This window comes from Microtus pennsylvanicus, chromosome 1 (assembly GCF_037038515.1).
Source record: "Microtus pennsylvanicus isolate mMicPen1 chromosome 1, mMicPen1.hap1, whole genome shotgun sequence".
In the NCBI taxonomy this organism is placed as follows: domain Eukaryota; kingdom Metazoa; phylum Chordata; class Mammalia; order Rodentia; family Cricetidae; genus Microtus; species Microtus pennsylvanicus.
The window spans coordinates 126643570-126670512 of record NC_134579.1 but is presented as its reverse complement, the minus strand read 5'-3'; the positions used below and the strand labels follow the sequence as shown (position 1 = coordinate 126670512).

Below are 26943 nucleotides of genomic sequence, written 5' to 3'. Positions count from 1 at the left end.
AGGCCTCTCACCCACACTCAGGCTTTAGCCTCACTGCTCCCATGTCCAGGACTTGGCCCAAGGAGTCGGGGAGGGCTGCCATTCACCACCTCTGTCTCCTTCTGCCAGCCAACCTGCCTCTAGCGGCTTCTCCCCAGGACCGCCGCTTTCTGCAGGCCGTCAACCTCATGCACTCGGACTTTGCCCAGCTGCCTGCGCTGTACGAGATGACTGTCAGGTGAGCTTCTCAGGCCCTCACAGCAGTGTCACCATCCTCATCACAGGCTAAATATGGTTAGTCCCTCTGGAGGCCGTCCTCCCAATGCCTTCCCTGCTCTAAATATGCAGGTCACAACAGTGGCAAAGCCCTAAGTCCTCACTGTCAGAGAGCACAGGGCTGCACTACTCCTGAGGGTGGGCCAGACAACACTATAGGCTTCTAAATACAAACAAAATGGTTGGTAAAAACACAGTCACTGCAGTAATCTCAGAATCAGACATTTCTCTGATGCCCAGCAACACCAGAGCCAGCCTGTGTCTCCGTGTGTTGGGGGGAGCTCCAGGCCACTGCTGCTTTAGTTCTTATTCTCCATGACTGATAACAGACGACACAGGTTCCATTTCCTTTCCCTTGTCATACTAACTCATCTTTCAGGTGACTGTCCCTGAAACTGGATGCTTAAACAGCTGTGTTCTTTCTCTCCATGTTTTCTGAAGCTACTTTTGGAGAGTTGGGCATGTTAGAGGGCTAGAGGAAGAGCTTCCCCACCCCTCCGTCAGCCTGCCGACTGTCGTTATGGCTGTGCAGACACACTTTTCCTTCCTCTTAGAGTAAGAAATGTGAGCATGTGTGGGAACGGTGCTGTCCTAGGTCACAGTCTCACGAAGCCAACGGCCAGGGTTTGACTGCAGGTCTCCATGACTCAGGTGCATGCTCTTTCCCCATAGGTTTCACTAGCTGGGCCAAGACTGTGGGTCGGGACTCAGCGGGAGCACACAGAGCCTTGGGGATGAAATTCCCATGTCCTGTCACTTGACCACACCGATGCCAGCTGTCTGTCCTGGTGTCATCCGCTGCTGATAGCACAGTCTGCCCTTTTCATCTGGCAGCCACCACTCTGGGACCTGGGTGTGCTGGGTGTGTGGCTGTTGAGTGGGAGGAGGCAGCAAACAGATGCTGACATCTGCTCCCCTGCTGGTGGCCGCTGTGCTTCACCTTCCTAGAGCGTTCAGTGTGGGGAGAGCCCAAGGCATGCTGGGTGGGTTCTCACCACAGTGATGGGCACAGTTCCTTGGCATATGCTAAGGAGTGCACACAGACTCTGCAGGACTCTGTAATAAAGCCAGGGGCTCCCTGCTTGCCAGTAGGAGGGCTGGCATTGCCACACAAGTGTGACTGGAAGGTTTTCTCACCAAGCCATACTCCCTTCAGCTTTGAGAGGAGCCTGCCAGAGAAATGCCTCACAAGAGCAAGACCTGGAGCTTCCTCCTCCTCATCCAGCAGGAGACAGCTGAGGGAAGGAGCCTTAGCAGCCCCTGACCCTGCATACTAGAATCAGGGAAACTCAGGCTTGTTAGACTAAGGGCTCCAGATAAGAAGAATGTGGGGGCTAAGGAGGCCGGGTGGGTCTGTTAACAGGTAAGAGTTTCTCCCTGGTCCTGTGCTCGGGAGGAAAGACTCCCCTGATAGACAGTTTAAGCCGAAGCTTACTTAGCAAAGTAGAGAAATTGGGGCACTGGCCTGAAAGCGGGGGAGCACCATAGTGGGGACTGGTTTTGGGTCTTTTAAAGTGTATGTGTATGTCTGTATGTTTATGCACCTGTGTGTGATGTGTGCATATGTTCACACATGCACTACAGTGTGCATGTGCAGGTCAAAGGACAACTTGTGAGGTTCCAGGATGGAACTGAGGCTGTCAAGCGTCCCTCTAGCCCTGAATGGTGGATTTTTAAGGAGTCCTTATGACTATTTATGAGATTGGTGGCATATTCATGGGGTAAAGTAACCCTTTTTCTTCTCAAATTACCCTGTTAAGGTATTTGTTCCCCGGTCTTGGGGAAAGAGCACAGCGGGTGGGGGATTAAGCCAGCAGTGCAAATGGTGCTGATGTGGAGGGCACACCCCTGGGTGGTGTGCCTGTGCGGTGTCGGAGAGCATCCCGCTGTCTCTGTGTCTGAGGGCAAATGGTGCTGATGTGGAGGGCGCAGACCCTTGGGTGGTGTGCCTGTGCGGTGTAGGAGAGTGTCCCGCTGTCTCTGTGTCTGAGGGCAAATGGTGTTGATGTGGAGGGCGCACCCCTGGGTGGTGTGCCTGTGCGGTGTAGGAGAGCATCCCGCTGTCTCTGTGTCTGAGGGCAAATGGTGCTGATGTAGAGGGCGCAGACCCTTGGGTGGTGTGCCTGTGCGGTGTCGGAGAGCATCCCGCTGTCTCCATGTCTGAGGGCAAATGGTGTTGATGTGGAGGGCGCACCCCTGGGTGGTGTGCCTGTGCGGTGTCGGAGAGCATCCCGCTGTCTCTGTGTCTGAGGGCAAATGGTGTTGATGTGGAGGGCGCAGACCCTTGGGTGGTGTGCCTGTGCGGTGTAGGAGAGTGGAGGGCGCACCCCTGGGTGGTGTGCCTGTGCGGTGTCGGAGAGCATCCCGCTGTCTCTGTGTCTGAGGGCAAATGGTGTTGATGTGGAGGGCGCAGACCCTTGGGTGGTGTGCCTGTGCGGTGTAGGAGAGTGTCCCGCTGTCTCTGTGTCTGAGGGCAAATGGTGTTGATGTGGAGGGCGCAGACCCTTGGGTGGTGTGCCTGTGCGGTGTAGGAGAGCATCCCGCTGTCTCTGTGTCCGAGGGCAAATGGTGCTGATGTGGAGGGCGCAGACCCTTGGGTGGTGTGCCTGTGCGGTGTAGGAGAACATCCCGCTGTCTCCGTGTCTGAGGGCAAATGGTGTTGCTGTGGAGGGCACACCCCTGGGTGGTGTGCCTGTGCGGTGTAGGAGAGTGTCCCGCTGTCTCCTCTCTGAGGGGTGTGGCTTTAAGGATGTGGAGCAGATGAGCAGCATGCTGTCAGGAGCCCAGCTACCAAGATGCAACTGCGGTTTCCTAGGTTACCTCACACCCACCTTCTCAAATACCCATTACAGATCCTCCTTTGTGCCATTCTTTGTCCCTCTGTTAACCTATGGGTCCAGGTTTCCTGCTTTTGTCCCTGCCACTCCTCTGTCACCTTACAAGCGCCTTACAGCCACCGTCCTAAGCCCAGGCTCCTTGCTGGTAGGTGGGATATTCCCTCCTGCCATGGTGAGTCAGGGACATGAGCAGGACTTGCTCCGCTGCCATTCTGCTGGCAGCAGCTTCAGTGGCCATTTGTTCGGTAACTCCAGACCCTGGCTATAGCTACCTCAGGCCCACCATCCCAGCCCCTGAGAGCTGAGAAGACAGGACAGTTGTTACCTGGGCCTGCAGCAGGCATTGGGGTGCTGGAGCAGCCAACCAGGGCCTCACACTGTCACCCCTGAGCTGTTGTCCTCTTTCCTCCCCAATAGGAACGCCTCCACAGCTGTGTATGCCTGCTGCAACCCAGCCCAGGAAACCTACTTCCAGCAGCTAGCGCCCACTGCTCGCAGCTCTGGCTTCCCGAACCCTCAGGATTGTGCCTTCAGCCTTGCAGGCAAAGCCAAGCGGAAACTGCTGAAGCACGGCATAAACCTGCTGTGAGCTGTGCACAGCCCGTGTCACCTGGGCTGGGCGGCAGCCCCTCCAGACAGTGTCCCCAGTGCTAAGGGTTGAGAAGAACCTGAGCTATGCACAGCCGTATGTCACCTGGGCTGAGCGGCAGCTCCTCCAGACTGTGTCCACAGTGCTAAGGGTTGAGAAGGACCTTGTTCTTCAGTGGCTGCTGCATGAGGGTGAGAGGGCTCAGGTTCTGGCATGTGTAAGTGACCTGAACAGGTGCAGTGCAGGCTGCAGGCTCAAGAATGCAGCCATGGGAATCTCACCTGACAGTTTACTCAAAATACCCATGGTACTTTTGCAACCTTGCAATGCTGAGTTTCAAGTTTATGAAAGATTCCCAACTGCTCAAAAATAAAATGACCAAACTGAGTTCTGTGTAATTGGCTAGCATTTCCATGACAGAATAAAAGTCAGTGTACATGCTTTACATGGGTGTGTGCACACGCAGTTTCCTCCATGCCCTGTTCCACACTGAGGGTTCTGTGTTGCTTTTGTTAGAGCGCAGAGCATCTGCATAGAACCCATATACACTGACCGATAGTGATTGACAGCCCCAGCCTCACAGGCCTGCTGCAGAGGGAGTTTCTAAACTATGTTGAGTCTGCATGGTGACAGGGCATGATTTCCTTTCCCATCTATCCTTGGGCTTACAGGTACAGAACCCATGGATCTGGAGAGCTGGCTGTGTTTTCTCCATGAACTGTACACACCAGTGTGCCTGTCTACAGGGTCATAAGCCACGTGACCTGCGGTCTCTTCCTTTCCATGAGGCCTCTCCAGCACTTGCTGACCACAGACTGATGTCCATGCCAGGAGAGTCCTGCTGTCAGCAGCCAGATACAGTTCTAGAAAGAACTGTCCCTAAACAGTTCTAGAAAGAAACTTGGGAAGTTTGTTGATGGCTTTACAGTGTGTTTTACAGCCGAGGGGGTGCTCGCATGGTACACTCTCCCTTCTGCCAACTGCTGCGCAAGACCTTCTAAGTCCTGGCCCTAACCTCTGAGAAGACAGCCCGTGGTGTGTCAGGAGCTTGGAGGCATCCCATCTTCCCTCTGTGGCCCACTAACTGCCTGGGTTTGAGGACTCTTGCAGGAAGCTATTCCAAGGGATGTCACTGACCTCTCTCAGTCCTCGTGTGACATGGAGCTGTGTGCAGCCCATACCTGTCCCATGCACCTTGGCAGGACTGCTTTGAGCCCAGGAATGCTTTGCACTCAGAACACAGCCACTGTAGAACCAGTGCTGTGGGCTGCTGTGGGCCTCCCGATTAAACTTACACCGGAGTAAAGTCGGGACCAAAGGTGACCTGAGCACCACTGCATGGGAAGTCTTTAAAAATACCCCCAGGAGTCTTTCTATAAATCAGGAGCATATTCTGTCTTGAGCATGGACGTATCAAGTGGTTAGTTTTCTGTGTGTATGGTACATGTGTGTGGAGGAGAACGGAGGAGGACATGGGGTATCCTGCCATTTCCCACCTCACAACTCCCCTGCCCCTCCTTGCAGGGGTGGGGTGCAGGCATGTGCATGGTCACACTCAGCTCTTTATGTGGGCACTAGGGATCTGAACTCGGGTCCACATGCTTTTGCAGTAAGCCTGCTCTTACCCGTAATCCACACTGTATTCCCAGCTTTGAGGAGAGGCAGGAAGACCCCAAGCTCAGGGCTGCCTGCACTGCTGCCAGCCGCGGTTCCTACTGAGTCCATACCTGAAAATGAGAAAGGGCTGAGGGTTTTGCTCAGGTTAAGATGCTTCCTGGCATGAGGCTCTGGTCTCAACCACTAGTAACACACACACCTCTCTTGGCCTTTTATTTTGGGGGTGTGGGCCACATGTCGTGAGGACATACAGGTAGCCCCATGAGAAACTGTAGCCTGGCCAGCAGGTTGTGAACCTTGTTGGGAGTGGATCTGCCAGTCCCCATCAGGCTCCAGATGGCCCTGCCAACCCCTTCAGGTGAAGCTGAGCTGTATGCAGTCATAGGCTCTTCCCAGGAGTACACTGGAGTCACATTTCCCACGCAGATAGCTTCCACACACAGTGCCCCAGATACCCAACTGCCTCCTGCCCCAGCCTCACCAGTCCCTTTTGTACCACCTCTTGAGAGGATGCGACAAGTCCACGGCTCTGCTTCTTTGTGCAGTGAAGGGTTGGGATCTCAGATAGGAAGCATTCCCTGATCCTAGGATACCTCACTGGGGTGTGGACAGGCAGTGGCCGGGGAGGGGGCAAAGGTCCCTCTCCATTCCTGATTACAGACCAGTTGGTCCTGCTGCCTAAAACAGGGAGCTGCTTGCCATTGGCAGGTGTGTGTGTGTGTGTGTGTAAACTTCCACTTTTGCCAAAAAGAATCTTGGGAGTTACTTCCCTTAGATCTGCAGAACCCGTGTGCATCTCATCCCAGGGCTAACTCAAGAATTTGAGTCCTGAAACACTGCAGGCACTCCTTGCCTCATCATTTTTCTCCTGCCAAGCCAGTTCAGGCTGTTGGACTTACACCGAGCTGTCCGGCAGGCCTCCGTGACGTCTGTCTGCTGACATGGAAGGTCCACTGAGACCTGTGGGAGCCCAGGGAGGTGTGCACTGCTGTCGCCTCTACAGTGATTGGCCTGGAGGCTGCTGGGAAAGAGCCTCCTCCCCACCCCTAGCTTCCTGCTCCAGTGTCCTAGGACAGTTTGTGCATAGCCAAGCCCACACATCCCAAATTACCCTCTAAACATGGTGTGTTCCTATAGCAGAGGCCCAGCAGAGGTTATAGCAGACTCTCATTGTCCTGGATGGGCACCAGGCCCTCCACAGCAGCGTCGGGGGCAATGTCTGCCAGAGGGATCTATCTGCAGCTTCATAGTTGACACCCAGATTGTCACCATGGACCTGGACAAAAGACTTCACACGACAGAGACCACAGGAGGAAAGGGCATCGAGCCTTGCTGGGGTCACTCCCTGCCCCACTATGAACTGTGGGGCCCACATTCCCAGGAGAGATCCACCTGGCCATCACTCCCACTGGGAAAATAGACCCCTTGGGAAACACTGGGGCACATCCACTCACAGCACTTCCAAGTGACAGGCGTGCAGGTGGAGCCCAGGTGCTGTGCTGGAGTTGCCCACTCTGGTGGTCACTGCTGTGTTTAGCCCTTGGGTGGCCCCTCCAGGTGGCTCAGTCACCTGGCCTCACCCCATCAGTTGCCAGCATGCCTAACAGTCCCCACCTCTGAGGCATGCTTCTGGCCCATAGGCATCCCATCCCTGACTCTGTGACTCTTAACGTGCGGTAACAGTCCCGTGTAGCCTCGTGGTGTCCAGGCAGGCCCTGGGTGCCGTCCTTGGTGCTTCTGAAACAAGCTGAGGGAGCTGAGTACCGGGAGAAGGGCTGTGTGAACAGGGACGCTGAGGGAGAAGCCGGTGGCTGCTGGGTGCCAGGAAGTAGTGAGGGGACCTGCTTGAGAGCTGAAGGGGTCTGGATGGATTCCTGCCCTCCAGAGCTGCAAAGGGGGAATCCCGGACATTTTAAGCCAGTAAGTTTACAGTCATCCGGTATAGCCATATGGCAGGATTCTGCTATATCCTGTGTCTGCAAACTGAACTCTGAGTGTGCAGTGGGCTAGGTGGCTTGTGGGGGAGGCAGGCCTGGTGAGGCTGCTGAGGTGCCAGCTCCTCCCAGGAGCCTCTGGGCATGAGAGCATGCCTGTCCTTGGCTGGAAGGTCAGGTCACCACTCCCAAGTGGGTAGGAAGCAGGGAGAGTGGTGGTGGTGATAAAGGCTTCTAGAAGGCTGTGGCTGCCCCTGGGGAGGGCTTGCAGCCTGTGGTCCAGAGAGGGTGGACAGTAAGTGGATGGACCTGGCAGCAGACAAGGGAGTGACTCTCCTTGGTGGATGGCAGGTGCCCACCTCAAGATGGAAATAGCAGTGCAGGGGAGGTGAGCACTGGTTCTGTCTGCATCCACCTTCTGCCCAGTACACACACCTGCTCCCAGCCCTCAACTGCTGGCTTCTGAGAGGAGGCGCCTGCCTCCAGGCCTCTCTGTGAGGGAAACTGCTTTGTGTTCTTTCTGGGTGTCTTTGAGCCCCGGCAGGAGCCCAGAGCCTGCTTCAGAATTGCCAAGTGGCAGTCCGTCTCTGTCCCTCCTTCCTACAGCCAGGCCCAGCGTGCGACAGTAATGGCTTAGGGCTCTGTGGAGGCTGTGGGCGGCCCCACATTCACTTCCTACCCCAGCTGCCAAGCTAGTGCCAGGTTCAGCATCTGGGCTCCTATTACAGCACCTATTACCAAGGACGGTGAGTGGCTGTTGTGTCGTGTGTCCCTCTGCCCCACCCCCCTGCTCAGTTTGCTCAGTCTTTGTCCTTTTATTAAAGTCCAGAGGATGCTGGCCCTCCCACAGCCTCAGGACAAGGCATTCTACAAGGGTCCGGGACATTGGCTGTTTTGGGCCTTAGTACCAAGGAGGGGTCTGGGGTACATGTCCACATCTACAGTGCATGGGCCCCAGCAGGACACCTAAATCTGCACACTGGAGTCCCTGTGGTGTAGCTGTCCTCACAACCTAAGCTGCCTCTGGGTGACTACAGAGGGGAAACTATGCAAGTCTTTGCTGAAGAGAAATGGCAAAAGGTGGGTGCCTGCTGCATAGCTGCTGGAGTGGGACCTGGGACCTCACTCAGGCTAGCTTCTACCACTGAGCTCCATCCCTGTTTTTTTTTTTAAATGTGTTTGCACTCTGATGGGTCAGCGGTAGAGCACCTGCCTAGAATCCTCCAGTGAAGGGCACAATGGCAAAGCCTCTACTTAGAACACCCCCAGCGAGAGGTTCTCATGACTGAGCCCCTCCCTAGGATCCCCCAATGAGGGGAATAGGGGCAGAGCACCTGCCTAGACCCGCCCCCTGTGAGGGGCTGGGCTCATGCTAGAGCTCCTCTGGAAACCCCCAGTGAGGGGCTAGGGGCATGCATGGCTCAGTAGCCATGCCTGCGTAGGGGACAGGAGATGGCTGAGTGGAAGAGTGGCTGCCTAGGGTCTTATCAGTGGGGTGAAATGCAGCAGTTAGTATTTGCCTGTGTGCGGCAGCTCTGGGTTCCATCCCCAGCAGTGCAGTGAGCCACCCAACCCCCCCTGGAATACTCTCACATGGCAAGTGGGGTCAGGAGGAAGACAGAATGGAGGTGACCAGAGGTCACCTGGGAAGGTGGCAGGAAGTGATCAGTCCAGTATGTCACCTCCTAGGGCCACCTAGCACTGCAGTCTGCTTGAGTATGTCCACGGCCATCTGTCAGCAGCTCTGAAGTATGTGGCCTCATTCTGTCCTGTTCCCCATGTTTACAGCTGGTTAGCAGCCATTGCCCGGGGAGGGAAATGTCGGAGAAGGCTGCTGGCAGCGTTGCCTGCAGTGCAGTGGGGAGCCTTAGGAAAACATTGGCCCCTAGTCTGTCTGCTCTAACGTGCATGTGTGCATCCGCACAGGCCCTCCCATCTGACATCGTACTGCCTGATTGAAAAGTCAGGTTAAGTTTACGAAGCAAGCATGAGACCCATCCTGTGGACGAGACTGACTGGGACTTCGTGGTGGCACAGGAAAGAAAGCAGAACTCAAACTTGGCTTGAGAGTCAGTGCAGTTGCTTTGCTCCTGGAACCTAACAATCAACAGGCAAGCTGCATCCGGATGCAGATGGACCCCACATGGAGGCCAGCTACTCTCCTGTGGTTCATGTGTTTTCTTAGCTGTCTCCTTCTCTTTCTCAGTGGTCCCAGCGTAAGAACTTGGGTCATGTGCCCAAAATCTGAACCAACAGGATAGGACCTCAGGAGGCTGGTTGGTCAGGTCTGGGTCAGAGGTCTAGCCTTTAAGTTGAGATCTGCCAGACCCAAAACTCATGAGCTAAGTGTGGGATGTTACAGTTTAGTGCAGGACTCAGTGGTAGGGTGTTTGTATGTTCAAGATCCTGGATCCATCCCAAGCAAACAAACAAGGAAACAAAACCCGGTGCCCAGGATGTAGTCAAGCATCGCAAACTGGCTGCTGTAGAAGCCGGTCAGGTGGCCTGCCCAGCATCACTCAGAACAGGGCTTAGACATACCCCTCTGCTTACTGTCTACAGCTTACTGTCCTTGCTATGCAAATCAGTGACCCTCAACCCCAGCAATTCAAACCCAAAACAGAAATGAGTTTTAAACTATAGGTGGGTCTGCATTCCACCCCAGACAGAGAGGGCAGCTGCTGTTGGGGTGGGGATGGGGTGGAGGGCACTGAAGACCTGTCTGTGCTGCATGCAGTCAAGACAGCCCACACAATCCTGGAGAGGTGATGGACAGGAAAGGGGTTTAGGCTCTGAGGACCTGATGGTGACTTGGAGCTGATCAAGCAACTGCTGCGGTCTTGGCTGGAGAGGCATGAAGAACTGGAAAGAGCGGAAAGTGGGGATTCCTTCTGGAGCTGGGCCTGGCTTGCTCCCCTCTCTCCCCTCCAGCAGTCCTGGCGACACAGAAATGACCTCAGCAGCTGCTTGGCTGGCGGTGTATGCGGAGGAGCATGAGAAACACCCTGGCCCTGGGAGGACCACGCTCTTCCTTTCCTGGTGCAGCGACTTGTTGTGGCTGTCGGTTGTCACTGGCATGTGGACAGTCAGGCTGTCCCGGGGCACCTGGCTGCCACCGCTGTCCAGGGGAAATGGCCCGTCCTCCTTTATCCCTGCCTCTTGGATATGTGGCTTTGCTATGCAGAGGATCCCACGCCTGGCCAACACCAGACTTTTCTTCAGGGAGACCAAGGGAGACTCGGAGAGGGGACTTGGTTTGCAAGAAGTGGCAGGGGAGTGAACTTCAGATGCTGAGCATGAGTCCAGCAAAATGTAAGAACTACAAATTCTTCCCACACAAATATTGTCTGTTTTACCATTTGAGTTGACTCAACACTGCAGACTGGCTGGCTCCTGTTCGCACCCTCACTCACCTGCCATATGTAGTGTGGATGGAACCCAGGGTCTCATGCATGCTAGGCCATGCTCTGCCCCGAGCCATACCACAGGACTCTGTTAAGACAGCCATTTGGCCTCACCCACTGTTGACCTTGGCCTCAGCCATTGGTGCCAACTCAGAAACTAAGAGGCATGCTCCCACACCAGCCCGTCACTTCCGGCTGCCCAGGCCCTGCCTGCTCTCACAAGCTACATGAGCATGTCTCTTGTCAGCAAGTTTCTTATTCACTTCCTGTTCCACAGCCATGTCATTGGCATGTAGGGGGGCAGTGGGGACACATGGGAACCATGCACTCTGAAGGTCTCTGCTGAGAACCCCGGGTGCAGAAGCTCTGGAGCCCAAAGATTCCCTTCCAACCCTGAGCACAGAAATAGTCTCAGTGTGTTTCTCTCCTCTGTGGACCGACTTCATTGGATTGCTTTCTAGAGGAGTCGGGTTTGCATTCAGACCTAACGCAGGGTTACATAAGCAACCTGTCATTCTGTCCTGCTCTGGGCAAGAACCATGGGCCACTACTCCCAAAGCGTGTTCTGAGAATGGCTGACTAGGATCTTATATCAGCTGACCTGTGGCTATCTGGGCCTCTGGCTAGCCTTCATTTTGGGAAGAGAACTGTGTGTTTTCTCTGGAGACGAAAGACCAATGTCATATCTGTGAATCTCAGGGTCTGTAGCTCTCTTCCGTGTCCTCACGCCCATGGGCTTGAGTCAATGTTTTGATCGACATGGGGCTGATTCTTTGCTGTCCCCTAGTCTAGCATTTGACTCTTAGGCAACAGACTCCAAAGCATGACGGACACCCGGTCACCTGGTTGGTGGCAAAGGTTAAGCCGAGCATGTTTCCTGACAATCTCGGTGGACTTAAAACCACAGCAGCAGCAGCACGTGTGAGCCGTGGCTTGGCAGTAGGCTTCGGTAGGCAGTGAGCTAAGAGCATCCCTGTCCTTTGCTAACCTGGGAGCCCTCACTGGCCATCGGCTCTGTAGGCAGCTGTGACTAAAGCAAAGGCCCTGGTCACAACCACAGGGACTCTGACAGACTTCGGGTGATAGCAATAATGATGGATTCCCTGGACCCATACCTACTACCACCCTGATGGTGACTGGTAAGACCCTAATGAAGCCAAGCAGGTGTGCAGACTGCAGGCTGTCTCTTGCTCTGGGACAGCATCAGAGGCCAAGCTGTGGGGCCCAATGGCTGTGGTCTCTGGTGAGACAGCTACAAAGTTTAAGATGACTTCATTCAGACAAATGGCCATTTGGTTACTCTATTCCAGAACACAGAGAAGACATCAGGTAGCAAAGTCACAGACTTGAGGGGTACAGAGTCTCTGGTCACAACCAAAGGGACACACTAATAGGCCAGAAGTCCCAGTAGATAACTGGAAGGGGAAAGAAACCTAAGAAGTTCCCAGTAACCAAAGGAAAGAGGGCTCTCATGGGGACAGGAGGCCACTCACGCTTCCAGTATGGACCACGGCAGGGACTGGGCTGTCCCACAGTACACCTGGGCCCCACTCAGCCTGGCTCCAGCCCAGGCAACGTCCTCATCGTCCTGGAGCAAAGATGAAATCCAGGGCCTGCCGTTCGGCAGCTGCCACGTTGGGGTGCCAGAGATCCACCATGAAGACCGCCCGTGGGCCATCCTCAGCGGAACCTGGGGAGGAGGAGCATAAGGGGGTCAGGGTGGGGAGGAGGAGCATAGGGGGTCAGGGTGGCCCTGTACACTCATCTAGGCCGAGCTGTAGGCCTATGGGCATGGGAAGGCCTCCCGTCCCAGATGGAGAATGTTCATAAGGTCTCTCCAATGTCTTGAGGAAAGCGAATGAAAGAAAAACAGGGAGGGAACCTGGGAAGGCCAGTGGGACTGTCATTGCGGACACAGTCCGCATACTGTTGTCCCAACCCACAGAACGTCTGACACTGGGAATGAACCTGAATGTGACGACAGCCTTCAAGTCATGACAGCTGGTTGAAGTTGGCTCGTCACCTGTCATACCAGCTACCCATGTGGGGAGACTGCATGGGAAGGTGAAATGGGGGCCTTGGGAGTTCCTGGTCAGTTTTGTCTGGTACCCCAAAACTTCTCTTTTAAAAACAACCATAAACAAGCAGGCGGGCAAGCTCTGGGAGAGGCAGCGCCCACCTTCATGGAATGCAGTGTGCAGGAAAGAGTCGTCGAAGAGCAGGCAGCGACCTTCTGCCCAGCACTGGGGCTCACCCCCCACCACCAGCTCACAGCCATTGGGAGTCTTCAGACCTTGGGGAAAAACAGAGGGTTGAGAGTGAAGGTGGCCAGGGTTCAAGGCTGCTAGAAGGTGGAGCTGGGCTGCTCCGGTGGGCACTTAAAAGCTTAGATCTTCCACACGCTCCCCTGGAGTCCACACTGTGGGCTATATGTGGGTGACTGAGGCCACCGAGATGATGGAATTAGGGATCTTTAGGCTAAGGTAATGCATGGGATCTATACTTATAAAACGGACCTTTGTACTACATGAGGTCACAGCAAGAGGACGCCACGGCCACTGTGCTGGCGAATCTATGCCCACATGGCACACAAACTAGAGTCATCCAAAAGGAGGGAGCCCCAGTTGAGAAAATGCCTCCACAGATCTGACCGTAAGACATTTTCCTAATTAGTGGTTGATGGAGGAGGGTCCATTGTGGGTGGGGCCATCTCTGAGCTGGAGGTCCTGGGTTCTATAAGAAAGCAGGCTGAACAAGCCATGAGGAGCAAACCAGTAAGCAGCATCCTCCATGGCCTCTGCATTCGGCTCCTGCCTCTAGGTTCCTGCCCTGTGTGAGTTCCTCCCTAGTTTGCTTTTGGTCATGGTGTTCATCACAGCAAACAGGAACCCTGGCTAAGACACTCACCTGGCAGCCAGAGCCTCTTTGGGCCTACAGAGCTCCGCCTTGGACCTCCAGCCTCAGAACCTTGTGGAGTCTGCCTCTGGGATGTTTTGTTTGTTCAGTCAGGGTCTCACCGTGTTGCCCAGGCTAGCCTTGAACTCTCAGTTCCCCTACCACCACCCAGCTGTTTCTGTTCTTTTTTAATTTAAAACTTTGTATTAATATTGTGTGGGGTGTGCCTGACACCACATGAGTGTGAGCATTAAAGGATCACTTAGGGGAGGCGGTTCTGTCCTCCCACTGTGAGTTCCTGGAATCAAACTCAGGTCATCAGGCTTGTAAGGCAAGCGCCTTCGCTCACTGAGCCACATCGCCAGCCCTGTCCTGTTATCTGACAGCCACCCAGCATGTGGAATTGTCACACAGCCAGTCAGTCTTTTGAGGGTCAGGCGGGACTGGCGAGGCCGTGCTGGCTACTACCAGCCAAACTCCTCCTTGGTTGGTTTCATCTGGTCTGGGCCCTAGACCGATTGCTTACATCAGTCTAGGTTCTCATGACCTCAAGAACTCATGATGTCTCGTCCTGGGATTAATGGGAATCCAAGCCAGCTTCGTCCATGCACAGCCAGCCTACAACAGGACCTCTTCAACAGACAATTCCCTGTTATTCCCACGGAGATCAAGGACCCATTTTTCCCTACAAGTTACTAGCTGGCCTGAGAAGGGAGTGTTCACAATGACACAGTGCGCACATTCTGCACACATGCACGCTCACACAAGTATATGGTACGCACATATCAGACATTAACACAGCGACCCAAACCTCCATGTCCTTCTCCCCGGCTGCCTGCTCCGCACCCCTGGATCCTGACCACATCAGTCTCCCAGGCCTGCCCCTGCTCTGCATTCCAAAGCCTTTGAACAGCACGGCAGCTGGGGATGCACTTCAGTGGCTCAGCACTTTCCCAGCATGCATCAGACTCGGGTTCAGCCCAGTACCCTGGAAATCAAAAGCTCCCACAAAGCAAGACCTTTCAAAAGAAAAGCTTCACTCCCATTCCCAACAGCCCTGAACCTGGCCTAGCCTGGCCTAAGTCAGCCATCTGCTCCCCTCAGCCTACCCTACCTCAGCCTTCCAGCTGTTTGCAGCCCAGCTCCCTCTATGGACTCTTGCCATAGGTTTATTAAAGCAAAGCCATGGTGTGGATCAAAGCCTACCTGGTAATAAAGCTGGCCTCTGCCTGCCGAGAACTTCAAAGGCACGAACTACTTACTTTTCTTCAAATAGCCCTGAAGGCAGGGTTGAGCACGCCCCACCCCCTGTTTTAAAGAGGAAGCTTGGCTTCCAGGACCTGACAGTGGGAGATGCCTTACTGAGCACTGTGTAGTCATGACAGCCACTGCCACACTCAGGAGACTGCCAGGCACTATGCCAAATGGCCACTTAGTGAGTTGTGTCCTCAAAGTTCTCCTTAGCGCTGGAGCTGTGTGTCCACTCTGCAGAGAGGCGATGAGGTCTCTGGAGGCTCGGACCCTGTCCAGCCCGCAGCTGCCCGTGGATCCAGACTCTGGCTTTGAGCTGCCACCCTGTCCCACCTGCCTGTCAAGCCAACCGCAGCAGCCCTTTGACGATGGTACTTCTGCTTCTCAGCACAGACATCTTCAGTGCAAAGCACACCGTATCCAGAATCCCCACCCAGGGAGCAGAGGGAGCAGAACCGCTGGGTGAGAGGGGGTGGGGGCCTAGCATCTGGCACAGGCTCCTGCAAAGTGCACTAGCGAGCCCCACCACAGCCTGCTCGGGACACTCATTCTCCACTTTCCCCGTCTCCTGCCAGCCAGCACCGCCTCTTACAGCTGCCACCTCCTAGCTCAGCATGCTCTACTCTGTCACCATTCACCAGGAAGAAGGTCCCCCACAGCTGTGAAGTTTACCTCCATGTACCTTACTCTGCACCTAGCACTGATGGCCACTCTGAGACACACCTCCTCTGACAGATCCCCAAGGGAGAGCTGCTGCCTCACTCTGGGGCAGCTCAGAGGAGGGAAGCAGCACACTTGTAGCATAGCTAACTCATGGCTGGGCTCGATAAAAAGGCAGCTTAGCTTGGCACTCAATTTGCATGCCACACACACAGCGCACACGATTCCTAGACTTTAAATAAAATGACCAGAATACTGGACACCATTGATCTGTGGTGACTCAGAATGTTTAAGCATCTTTCCTAGCCTCTCAGGCACCACTGAGGCCCTCTGTCACTGTCAGAACCCCCGTGGGTTCTGTGTCAACCACCACAGAGAACAGCAGCCACCAGCCATAGCTGGATACATAAACTTAAGTGAAAACTTTAGCTCAGCTGTTCCACGGACCATGGCCCAAGCCCTCAACAGCCACACGTGGCCAGCAGCTCACACGATGGACAGGGAAGATGGAGGACACTTACCGGCCTCTCCTCCAAAGTTCTTTCAGACAGTGCCTTTCCTGCCAGATCCTAGATTTAAGTTGGTGTGTGGCCTGGTGGCAGAGAGCATGTGTGAGTGCCTAGCTTCCATCTCCAGCACCACAGGAGAATGAGTCAAAGTTTGAGAGAATAAAAAAAATGAGGTTCATATTCTGCCGTCACAGTTGTTTATAGACCACCACCAAGAAATCAGGCTCTGAGGCTGGGATATGGCCAAGTCTTGTAAAGCACTTATAGTATTGTCATGAGGACCTGAGTTGCTACTTCCGCATGTGAGCTGGCAAGGCACTGTGGCACACACTTAGAGTTACAGGGTTGGGGAGTCAGAGAAGGGGAGGCAGACCCCCCTGGGGCTTGTGGCCAGCGAATCTAACATAGCCAGTGAGCCCCAGATTCCAGAGAAATCCTGTAAAAACAAGGTAGACAGATCCTGAGACACAAGACTCAATGCTGATCCCTGGCCTCAGCACGCACACACACACACACACACACACACACACACACACACACACGTGCACACATAGAGTGCAGGTTAGCACTTCAAGCCTCAACCCTCTGCCAAGCAAGTGAGTGCTGGCACTATAGGTGTGTGCCACTGCACCCAGCTGAATGTGTCTGTATTTGGTCAAAGCACTCAAGAGGCAAAAGCACCTTGCTACTTGAGGCTTCCATGACTGTGCATGCTGGGGCTCTACCCCATCCACGTACCTAGGTGGCACCGGATGCGGATGTTGGTGGGTCCATAGTGCTCCGTGATCACAGTCCCAGGACTCAGCACCGAGATGCAGGCATTCCCGAAAACATTGTTTCCAATACAGGTCCGGAGGCTGCCAAGCAAGCGGTACGTCCGTGGGCACTTCCTGCAGTTCCTGGGGACACAAACGCCCTGGTTGACAAAGTCAAAGGTGAACCACTCCCCGCTGGGGGTACTGTTCACTTTCCACCCCTGTGGGAGGCTACAATTAGAGAAGGCCTTGTAGAGTGTCTCAAACTCGCAGAGGATGGCCTGGAAGTTCCGCTCCAACAGCTCCACATCGTGCTTCTGGGCATCCCTGGAGAAGTAGGGTGTAGTGGGGAGATCAGGCAGGAAGAAGACCTCAGGCTTCTGGATGGAGGGCTGGCTGCTGAGGTAGCGGCCCTGCTCCCGGATGCCCTTGTGGATGCGGCCCATACCGGACCATGAGTACCGCTTGGCATATTCCTGCAGGTTGTGGTAAAGCTTCTGGTTGAGACCATCGTGGTGCATGCAGCGCACGCACTCGGGGGACTGGCAGTACATGGACCCATTCTGTAGCCCATTGGCATCCACTCCCTGCAGGAGGGAGTTGACGGACACATGGGGTCGGGGCTGTTCTCGGCCCACATGGTAACAGTACCACACAAACATGACCAGCAGGCAGACCACAGTGACAACGGCTGTGCTGTCACAGTCCCGTACAGACTGGATGCCAGTGGCAATACAGTCCCTCAGGCCATCCAGAGACCAGCTCCAGACCACCAGCCCCTCCAGCCACATCTTGAGGAACTCAGTGCTTGGGTGGAAGCTGGCTCAGACGATCAGTCCTCTGGGGGTTGCCACGGTACCCACAACATCCAGGTTAGCAGAAGGTGGAAGGAGTAGCTGGAGCAGGGGGAGGCATGGCTGCCACTGTCCCTCAGTTCCCGCCAAGGGCGCCATTGATGAATGGTGAGGCCTGCTGACGAGGCCCACCAGCAAAAGTCACTGAAGTTGGGCAGAGGGTGCTGCCTTATATCCCATTAGCAAATGCAGTCAGTCAGCCACCATGAAAGGATCTTCATGGTGTCCAAACCTAGGATGGAAAGCAGAAAACAGCACGTTAAAGTTATGAAAAGAAAAGTCCTAAATACAAGAGTCTCGGGAGGATGGAAATGCATCATGTGACAGCAGAGGGCTGTCAGAATGGCACAGTCGCTCTCTCTTTACAAGCATGCTGTAAATCAGGCTAATAGCACGTCGGAAAAGGAAGCGGGTGCCCTGGAGTGGCCTCTGTGGCAGATACACCTCTTTCTGCCACTCAGTTGGCCTTACAGGAAAAGTCCACGTCTTGGACTCAGTTTCCCACCTCTGAGGACAGCAGTGACGCTGCTTTGCCACCATTATGGGAGGTGGAACCCAAGTCACTGTAGAACACAATGCAAGTCCAACTGTGCCTCCCAGATCTCCAGAACCCAGAGTGTCCCCCAATTCCTCTGATACACTCTGTCCACCCCTCCTTTTTCACAGTGGTGCAGTCAGGTCTGCGTCCTCCTGGAAGCCCTCCATCACCAAGAGGAACACAGTTGGGAGCATCTCAGTGTTCCTCCTCCTTCCCTAGGGGAGAATAGAGTACAATGACAGCAAGACTGTCTCCTGCTGCCTGGACCAGCGAGGCCTGGGAAGTCTTCAGCACAGCAGAGAAGTTACACACCCAAACTAGACATGGGCTAGACAAGGAGTGGACACCAGCTGTTTGCAGGGCATGTCCCCTCTCTAAGCCCTCTCTAAGCTTTCATCCATCTACTGGCTGGGGATAATGTCACAGTGAGCCCTCATTGTGAGAGTAACAGGCAAACCAAACGTGGAGTGTCCCAAGACTCCCACCCTGAGCAGAATGCTAGGCCGAAACACCCCAACTTGGGGTGATGTCCACTCCTGGTCTCATGGAGAACCTTTGGTGCCCATTCCTCACCTACTGGCACCATCCCGGTGTCGGCTGAATAAAGAATCACTTGACTATAATGTTTAGGAAGTCAAAAAAACACACATACTGAATATTCATGGGGACTCATGCTTCTAGGAAAAGTACAGGAATGGGGGAGAGAGAAGCCAGTTTCTTCTCAAGATGCAAAGCTCGGGTGTTAAGCTCCTTCGCTGGCCCCTCCTCCATGGGTGATACCAACGCTTCGCTGTTTCCAGTTTAGGAAAAGGGAAAAAGCTCCGAAAAGGTGTCTTCTTTGCACTTGCTCTTCAAGCCAGTCCAGGATTCCCCAAATGAAACACGTTTCCTTCTAAACTGCAACTAAAACCGTCTTCAGCAGCAGCTTTCCTGGGTGCCCAGAGTCTCAGCTGGTTGTAAAACTGTCTTCAGCAGCAGGTTTCCTGGGTGTCCGGAGACTCAGCTGGTGGTAGTACCTGACCTATGAAACTGAGTTCCCACTAACCTGCTCATGTCAAATGCACACACGCACACGTGCGCACACACACACGTACACACACGTGCGCACACGCGCACACACACAATGGGTGGGTGGCTAGGGGAGCTCTCCATGGGCCATGAGCCCTTCCCCTCCTCACAACAGCCTCATTCCGGACAAGGCAGACAAGAGCCCTCCCTAAGACAGAACAGTGAAAGATTCAGCAAGGAGAGACCCTAACCTCTTCAAGAGATCCAATCCAGTGCTAAGAGAGTGAACTGGGAGCTGCCAGTCACTTAGAGCCCCAAGAGGCTGGCTGTTCCTGCACCCACGGAGGAACATTCAAGCCCAGAGCTAACCTGTGACAAGAAAACATCTCTGGTTTTAGTGGAGTGAGTGGCAGCAGGAGGATGGGTGGATGCACACTGGTTCTTCTGGTTCCCATCAGTGATGGGCATCATGCAGGTTCTACACCTCAGATCTCAAAGACCAGCGGGCTCCAGGGAATAAAGGCCAAATTCAATCAAGTCCAATCAAAGATAACTTCTAACACGAAGAATGCCAGGGGAGACAGTCTGCATTTGACCCAGTTAACCCGGATCAGGTGACCAGCTCAAGAGGCTTTTTGATGCTAAAGAGCCCGGGTCACCCTGAGGTGAAGCCAGGAGACTCCGGAACCCCCCCTGCAAGGCACAGCACAGCAGCTGTGTGATGTTCGCTGTCCTCTCTACCAGAGAGCCCGAGAGCTGTCCGGAGACGAGCCCTCCCCTCTAGGGAGCTTCCCTCCTCAGAGTCTCCCGCCAGTGTCACAGGCCCTGGAGCCAGGTCAGAAAGACGTTTTAACGCAGGTGGTAGTAATGCCCAGTAGTCAGGGGATGAGATGTTGAGGTAAGGGTTACCTGGAAAAGTAGGAAGGAGGGTCAGGACGCGTGACAATTCATGGGACAGGGAGGTGGGTCAAAGTGGGTGATGCTGAGGAGGAATGGGGGACCAGGAGAAAAGGCAATAGAGGAGAGGAAGAGAGGAGGAGGGGGAAGAGAGGAGGCGGGGGTGATGCTGCGCGGCGCGATCCAGCCCGAGAGGCACTCAGCATGCAGCCGGTGCTAGGCGACCGCGGGCCCTGGGCCGGCCTGAGATGCAGGCGCGGGCGCCCAGAGCATCGTCCTCCGCAGCCCCGCAGCCCTGGAGACACCGCTTACCTGCGCGGGCGGCTGCGGGGAGCCGGGCGACGCCACTGCCCCAGGGACGCGGCCGCCCCCTGCCGCGCCCGCAGCAGCCGCCCGGCCCGAGCCGCGAGCCCCGCCGAGCCGGTGCTGCCCGCGCTGCGCTCCGCGGCTCCGAGGACCACAACTCCCACAATGCCGCGCGCGCCTGGCGGCGGGGAGGGGGCGGCGGGGCGGGACCCCCGGCGCGTGCACCTGCCGCGCGTGTCCGCGGGGGGAGGTCCGCGAGCCCCGCCCCACCGCAGGCCAGGTGCGCGCCTCAGGCGCTGGGTCTTCGTGTTTCAACCGCACTGGTCCAGCTGGGTCCTCCCTCCCGCATCTCTTCCCCTCGGTGTCCTTCCCCTTGCCCCTCTTGCCTGTGATGGATCCCACACACACTTCTGAGGCCCCGCGGACACGTGGGATGAAATTGCAAATGGAACAGCCTGGAAGATCCGCGGCTCCGTGCTCCGCCTGGGCGCTGCCGGCGGGAGCTGTTGCAGACCTGGCGCCTGCCCACAGGGAGGCCCAGTCTAGCCAGCAGCGGTCTGTTCTGTCCAGCTCACAGAATGGAAAGGGAAGACTGAGCTGGGCCTGGGGACACCGCGCTGCCAGCGCCCAGGGAAGCGTGGGCTCCGAGGAACAGTGCATGGGAGTTCTGGGAGCGTGGGGTGGGATGCCAGCCCACAGCCCATCTGTGTATGTCCTCGAACCTACTGCTTTCAATCCCAGCATGCATCCCTGTCATGGCCTAGAATCCTCATTTTTGTCCAGGATCCATCTCTCGGGCCTGTCCCAGAACCCCTTGGCCCTTCACCCAGGCTTGCACTGTTGGTGGCTGAGAACCCACTTACTTCACCCAGACCTCCTGCTTCCTGACTCAGAACCCACTCCTTCATTTCCTGGAGTCCCCACCTCTGTCACTTAAGCCCCCGTCACAACTCCAGAAGTAGACGAACATTTTTTCCGCTTTTTATTTTAATACAATAGCCCAAACTACATTCATTAATTTACTAGGTTCTTTCACATGGCTGCTACCAAAACATCTGACAGAAACTGCTTGAGGAGGAAAGGCTTATCTGGGTTTTAGTCCGTCATGGCAGAAAAGGCATGGAGGAATGGTGGACATGGAAGTGTGAGATCGAAGCTCAGGAAACGGGCAGAACAGTCCATCGTCAGTCAAAGCCCTGCTTCCTGCCTGCCACTACCTGCTTCCTGCAGCCAGACCCACCTCCTGTCAGCTCCAGGGTCTCCCCAAACGGTGTGGTAGACTGAGGAACAATGGGTCAAACCACCGAGTATGATTTCAATTGGAATACTCACAATTGAGAGTTTGTAAAATGCACTTAGGGTGGGTGCTGATACAAGCGTGTGACAGAGAGCTGCACACCAGCCCCGTGCTGACACAAGCGTGTGACAGAGCTGCACACCAGCCCCGTGCTGACACAAGCGTGTGACAGAGAGCTGCACACCAGCCCCGTGCTGACACAAGCGTGTGACAGAGCTGCACACCAGCCCCGTGCTGACACAAGCGTGTGACAGAGCTGCACACCAGCCCCGTGCTGACACAAGCGTGTGACAGAGCTGCACACCAGCCCCGTGCTGACACAAGCGTGTGACAGAGCTGCACACCAGCCCCGTGCTGACACAAGCGTGTGACAGAGCTGCACACCAGCCCCGTGCTGACACAAGCGTGTGACAGAGCTGCACACCAGCCCCGTGCTGACACAAGCGTGTGACAGAGCTGCACACCAGCCCCGTGCTGACACAAGCGTGTGACAGAGCTGCACACCAGCCCCGTGCTGACACAAGCGTGTGACAGAGCTGCACACCCAGCCCTCCCGCTCCCGCCAGTAACTGGACCGAGTGGCCAGAGAAGGAACAGGGCTGTGCCCTGCTTCACGTTTAGAAAGTTGCCCAAATTTAGCCATATCCAAGGCACTTACGCATAAAGAACGCTATTTTTCATATGGATGTCCGTATGTGCTCCATTCCTGGACTACACCATCTGCAGGGCATTAGGAATTAATATTGTCTATGAATCTTGTAATTATCTGTGACCAGAGTGATTATAGGGCTCCGTGCTTGTTAAGAGTGTTTACTTGTTCGGTGACCAGATTACAGACACGGTTCTGCTAACCTTTCTGGCCATTTTATTTTTTTAATTTGCTGAGAGTCTCAGAAAATGAAAACGACTCCAATCTCGGTCAAGCTCCAATGGCCTTAGTAGGTGAGTTCTGCCAGAAAAGGGTACCCAGGACTTGTCGAGGGGACTCTGGGGTGAGAACTGTGGCCACACTACCACTGTGCTGGCGAAAGGGCTGAGAGCAGGACTAAATGGGTCTAAATTGCCTGCCTTCAGCACTGCCGACACGGTGCTCTCCTCCCTCCTGTCTTGTTGAGGGAAGTCATTGCAGCCCACTCTAGAATCCACAGCCCATCATTACACCACCAGCGCAGCTTGGGGCCACCCATCTCCCTGCCCCTGCAGAGGGAGTGTGTGTATGTGTGTGTTGTGCTGGGGTGGGGGGTTGGGAGGACACAGCTCACCTGCAGAGGGAGTGTGTGTATGTGTGTGTTGTGCTGGGGTGGGGGGTTGGGAGGACACAGCTCAATCAAGGTCACAGTAAAACAACAAAACAGCAGGAAGTGTTAAGAGATGGGTGTGGCTACTCTGGAATGGGATCCTGAGTGTCTGTTAAAATGACAAATGTTCATAGGTTAAGAACCAACAGCTTTAGCAGGGCGGTGGTGGTGCATTTGGGAGGCAGAGGCAGGCGAGTTTGAAGCCAGCCTGGTCTACAAAGTGAGTTTCAGGACAGCTAGGGCTGTTACACAGAAAACCCTGTTTTTTAAAAAAACAAACAACCACAAACAAGAACCAACAGCTTACTTGCCTGAATCCTAAAACTGAAAGGGCCAAGGCAGGAGGATGGGAGTTCTACACCAGCCTGGGCTCTATTGCTAGGCCCTGTCTTAAACACCGTACAAAAGAAACCCAACAGCCATTAACTGACTTCACTGTACGACACACAGCCATTAACTGACTTCACTGTACATGACACACAGCCATTAACTGACTTCACTGTACGACACACAGCCATTAACTGACTTCATTGTACGACACACAGCCATTAACTGACTTCACTGTACGACACACAGCCATTAACTGACTTCACTGTACGACACACAGCCATTAACTGACTTCACTGTATGACACTTGCCCTTTCACGATGTAATACAATAACATTTTTGAGAAGGAAAGGATGGATTCATGGGTGATCTCAAAGTTTAAGTTTCTAGGTAAATTATACAGCAAAGAAAATGCAATTACATTATGGTATCATTTTACTCTCTGGGGGGTTTGTACAAGAACGCCCCTCTACCCTCGCTCATCTGTTTGAATGCTAGTTCCTGTTTAGGAAGGAACCTGGAACTGTTGCTGGAACTGTTTAGGAAGGATTGGGAGGCGTGGCCTTGTTGGAGGAGGTGTGTCACTGGGAGCAGGCTTTAAGGTTTCAGAAACCCAGGCCCACTTAGCTCTCTCTCTCTCTTTCTCTCTTCCTCCTACTTACAGAAAAGGGTGTAAGTGCCCAGTTATCATTCCAGTGTGATGCCTGCCTCCCTGCGCCCAGCCATGACTCACCCTCTGGAACTATAAGTTACCTTGGTTGTGGTGTTTTTACAGAAACAAGGAAGCAACTAAGACACCTGCTTAATGTGCATGTGCAGGTCTGTGTGTATATTCCTGTGGCAGCAGAAGAGGAACACATGTGTGCTCTCTTACATAAGATGCTCTGTGTTCATACATGCAAAAGATATCCCTTGGAGGAGGAATGCTGAAATCATAGGATTTTTAGGGTCGTGGAAAGCTAAGGAGAAAAGGACTTGGAATGGAGGGCAGGAGGAAACCCCGCATGTTCTATAGTGTCTACCTCCTTTTCACACACACATTTTCTATGCAGCCCAGGCTACCACTCAGGCTATTAGGCATGGTGACACACACCCTTACCCACTGAGTCCTACTGACACTTGGTGACACACACCCTTACCCACTGAGTCACCTCACTGTCCTACTGACAGAATTATTTTTATTGATTTTATTGAGCTATATATTTTTCTCTGCTCCCCTCCCTTTCTCTCCCCTCCACTTCTACCCTCTCCCATGGTCCCCATGCTCCCATTTACTCAGGAGATCTTGCCTACTGACAGAATTTTAAAACTTGTCTGTAAACATACAGAGAACAATTTTGACAAAATTCATAACCTAAAAACTCAGAGCAAAGTAGGAGTATAAGGGAATGGCAGAGAGCACGAGACTGCCTGCAGTGTAGTAAGTGCTTTGTATGTGTGTGTGTGTGCAGAGAGAGCCCAGCATAAGGCACTTTTCTAATAGTGGTTGGAAGTTAGAAAGGTTTAACACTCTTTGTTCTGGGTAAATTTTCAGAGTAGGATATGTGTGTGTGTGTGTGTGTGTATGTGTGGTGTGTTCAGGAATGTTCTTTGCATTTTTAATGAGAACATATGAGCCCAGTGAACATTCATGGAGAGAAAAATGAGGCACAAATCAGGGACAAAATTCATCGTTCTGGAAAGATCTTTAAAGCATGTCTGTAATCCCAGAACTCAGGAGGCTGAGGCAGCAGGATTGCCACAGGTTTGAGGCCAGCCTGTAATACATAGTTGAGTTAGAACAAATTCTGTGTTGGTGTGTAGTATAAAGTGTAAAAACATATACTAATATTTATTAACAGCAAAACATTGTGTGAGACTGAGCAACACAAATGCAGGTTAGCAGCTACTGCTAGGGATAAGAGGGCAGAAGTAATACATATGGGGTGCGATGGCCGAGGAGATGGCTCAGGAATAAGTGTGCTTGCTCTACAAACTTGGCCTGAGCTTAGATCTCCAGGACCCACATAAGTGCCTAGGCATGGCTGTATGTGAACCTGTAACCTCAGTGTTTTAGGGGGCAGAAACAAGAGGAGCACTGGGGTCTCTGGCTGTCAGCCAAGCTCCGGTGAGAGATCCTGTCTCAAGGGACTAAGACAGAAGGCGATAGAGCAAGGCACTCCTCTGGCCTTCATGATTGTGCACACACACACACATACACACTTGTGAATGCATATTCCACACACATATACACATACACATAATGACCAGAACTGAGGCTGGAGAGATGGCTCCCAGGTTAAGGGTACCCACTGGCAGAGGACCTGGGTCTGAGTCTCAACACCCACATGGTGGCTCAGAACTGCATGTGACTTCAGTTCCAGGGGATGTGATGTCCTCTTTTGGCTTTAGCAGGTACCAGGCATGCATGTGGTGTGCAAGCAAACATTTATACACATAAATAAATAAAATTAAATTTAAAACTATCGAAGTTGTGAAGCAAAATGTTAAGATTTGATAAAGTTGAGCACGACATGTAGTTTGTTCGATTTGTCTCTCTGAATGTTGAAATGTCACAAGTGATAACGGGGCGACCTGACTAGGGAAGGCGAGTTTTTGAAAGTTTGGGCTGTGGGTTTCTAATGTGGTGTGAGTTGTTTGAAGCACGAGAGTGGTCACTGTAGTGTGGTTCAACTTGGGGTGCTGGTGCCACCTTTGGGGTTGCTGGTGATTCCCTCTGAGTGCTGGCTTTCTGTCAGTTTTTCACTCACCGAGAGAGAGAGAGAGAGAGAGAGAGAGAGAGAGAGAGAGAGAGAGAGAGAGAGAGAGAGAGAGACAGAGAGAGAGAGAGACAGAGAGAGAGAGAGACAGAGAGAGACAGAGATGGGTGTTAGTATTCAGGCATCTCTACTGGCCCGATCTTGGGTGTATATCCTCAGGTGTAGCCACTAAGAGATGTAGCCACCTATGCACATTCACTATGTTCCCTTTTAAAAGGGCCCTGCCCACCTCCTATCACTCTCCCTCCCTCCCTCCCTCCCTCCCTCCCTCCCTCCCTCCCTCTCTCCTCTCTTCTCTTTTGCTACTCCTGTCCCCAGTGGCTAGTCTCCCCTCTCACCTCCTTTTCCCGTTCACTTCCCCCAATAAAAACCACTCCACCTGAGCTCGGTCGCAAGGCATCTTTCTCTTGTGAGCAGATTTTTCAAATTCAACAATGGATAATGTCACCATCGAGTTGACAGGATTTGGAATCTCCTAGGAGACACATCTGGGCCAGTCTATGAGGGTTTTGGATATATTTAACTGAGGTAGGAAGAACCACCTTGAGTGTGGGAAGCACCATTCTCTGGCCTGTGGATCCAGGCTGAATAAAAAGGGAAAACTGAGCTGAGCACCATAGCTCCTGATTGCAGGTGGCACCTGACCAGCCTCGAACTCCTGGTGGATTGCAGTCACGGAGCTAGATATTTGGTCTTAAGAATGAGGGAAGTAACTAACAGGAGATAAAAATAAGTTGAGACCACTTCTCTCAAGAGTCCCCAAATGAATGGGCACCTGCACTTTGGGAACCACCAAAAGAAGTCAGAACCCAGCATTCTAGATGATATTGCACTTTCCAAATGGGTCTCACCCTGAACGGTAGCATTTGTCTGGTTGGCATGGACACCAGGGGCATTCAGTCCAGAAAACAGAGCCACAGGCAGGTGTTCCAAAATGAACACGTTCCAAGAAT

General features: G+C 53.7%; 2 protein-coding genes across 5 annotated transcripts in view; one reads left to right on the top strand and one right to left on the bottom strand.

Annotated features, from left to right (window-relative positions):
* Positions 1–3909, top strand: part of Hps4 (HPS4 biogenesis of lysosomal organelles complex 3 subunit 2) — a 38687-nt gene extending 34778 nt beyond the window's left edge. The window contains exons 13-15 of one of the 3 annotated variants that reach the window (XR_012911624.1): positions 109–217; positions 3510–3760; positions 3845–3909. Coding sequence is in view for 2 of the 3 variants with exons in the window: in XM_075983619.1 (XP_075839734.1) it covers positions 109–217; positions 3510–3681 (281 nt within the window). In the remaining variant the exon portion in view is untranslated. Of the gene's footprint in view, positions 1–108; positions 218–3509; positions 3771–3813 lie in introns of those variants that run through there. The other 2 variants (XM_075983619.1, XM_075983607.1) reach the window with 2 other exon arrangements.
* An 8002-nt stretch (positions 3910–11911) lies between these two features.
* Positions 11912–20891, bottom strand: Asphd2 (aspartate beta-hydroxylase domain containing 2). Of its 2 annotated transcripts, XM_075983487.1 has the most exons (5): positions 20316–20891; positions 19358–19475; positions 16690–17792; positions 12816–12929; positions 11912–12326 (listed from the first exon to the last, which is right to left on the bottom strand). In XM_075983487.1, the coding sequence occupies exons 3-5, from the start codon at positions 17495–17497 to the stop codon at positions 12217–12219; spliced, it is 1032 nt and encodes a 343-aa protein (XP_075839602.1). In that variant the 5' UTR covers positions 17498–17792; positions 19358–19475; positions 20316–20891; the 3' UTR covers positions 11912–12216. The 2 variants fall into 2 exon arrangements, with proteins under 2 accessions (XP_075839602.1, XP_075839612.1); XM_075983497.1 differs by lacking the exon at positions 19358–19475.
* Positions 20892–26943: the final 6052 nt, after the last annotated feature.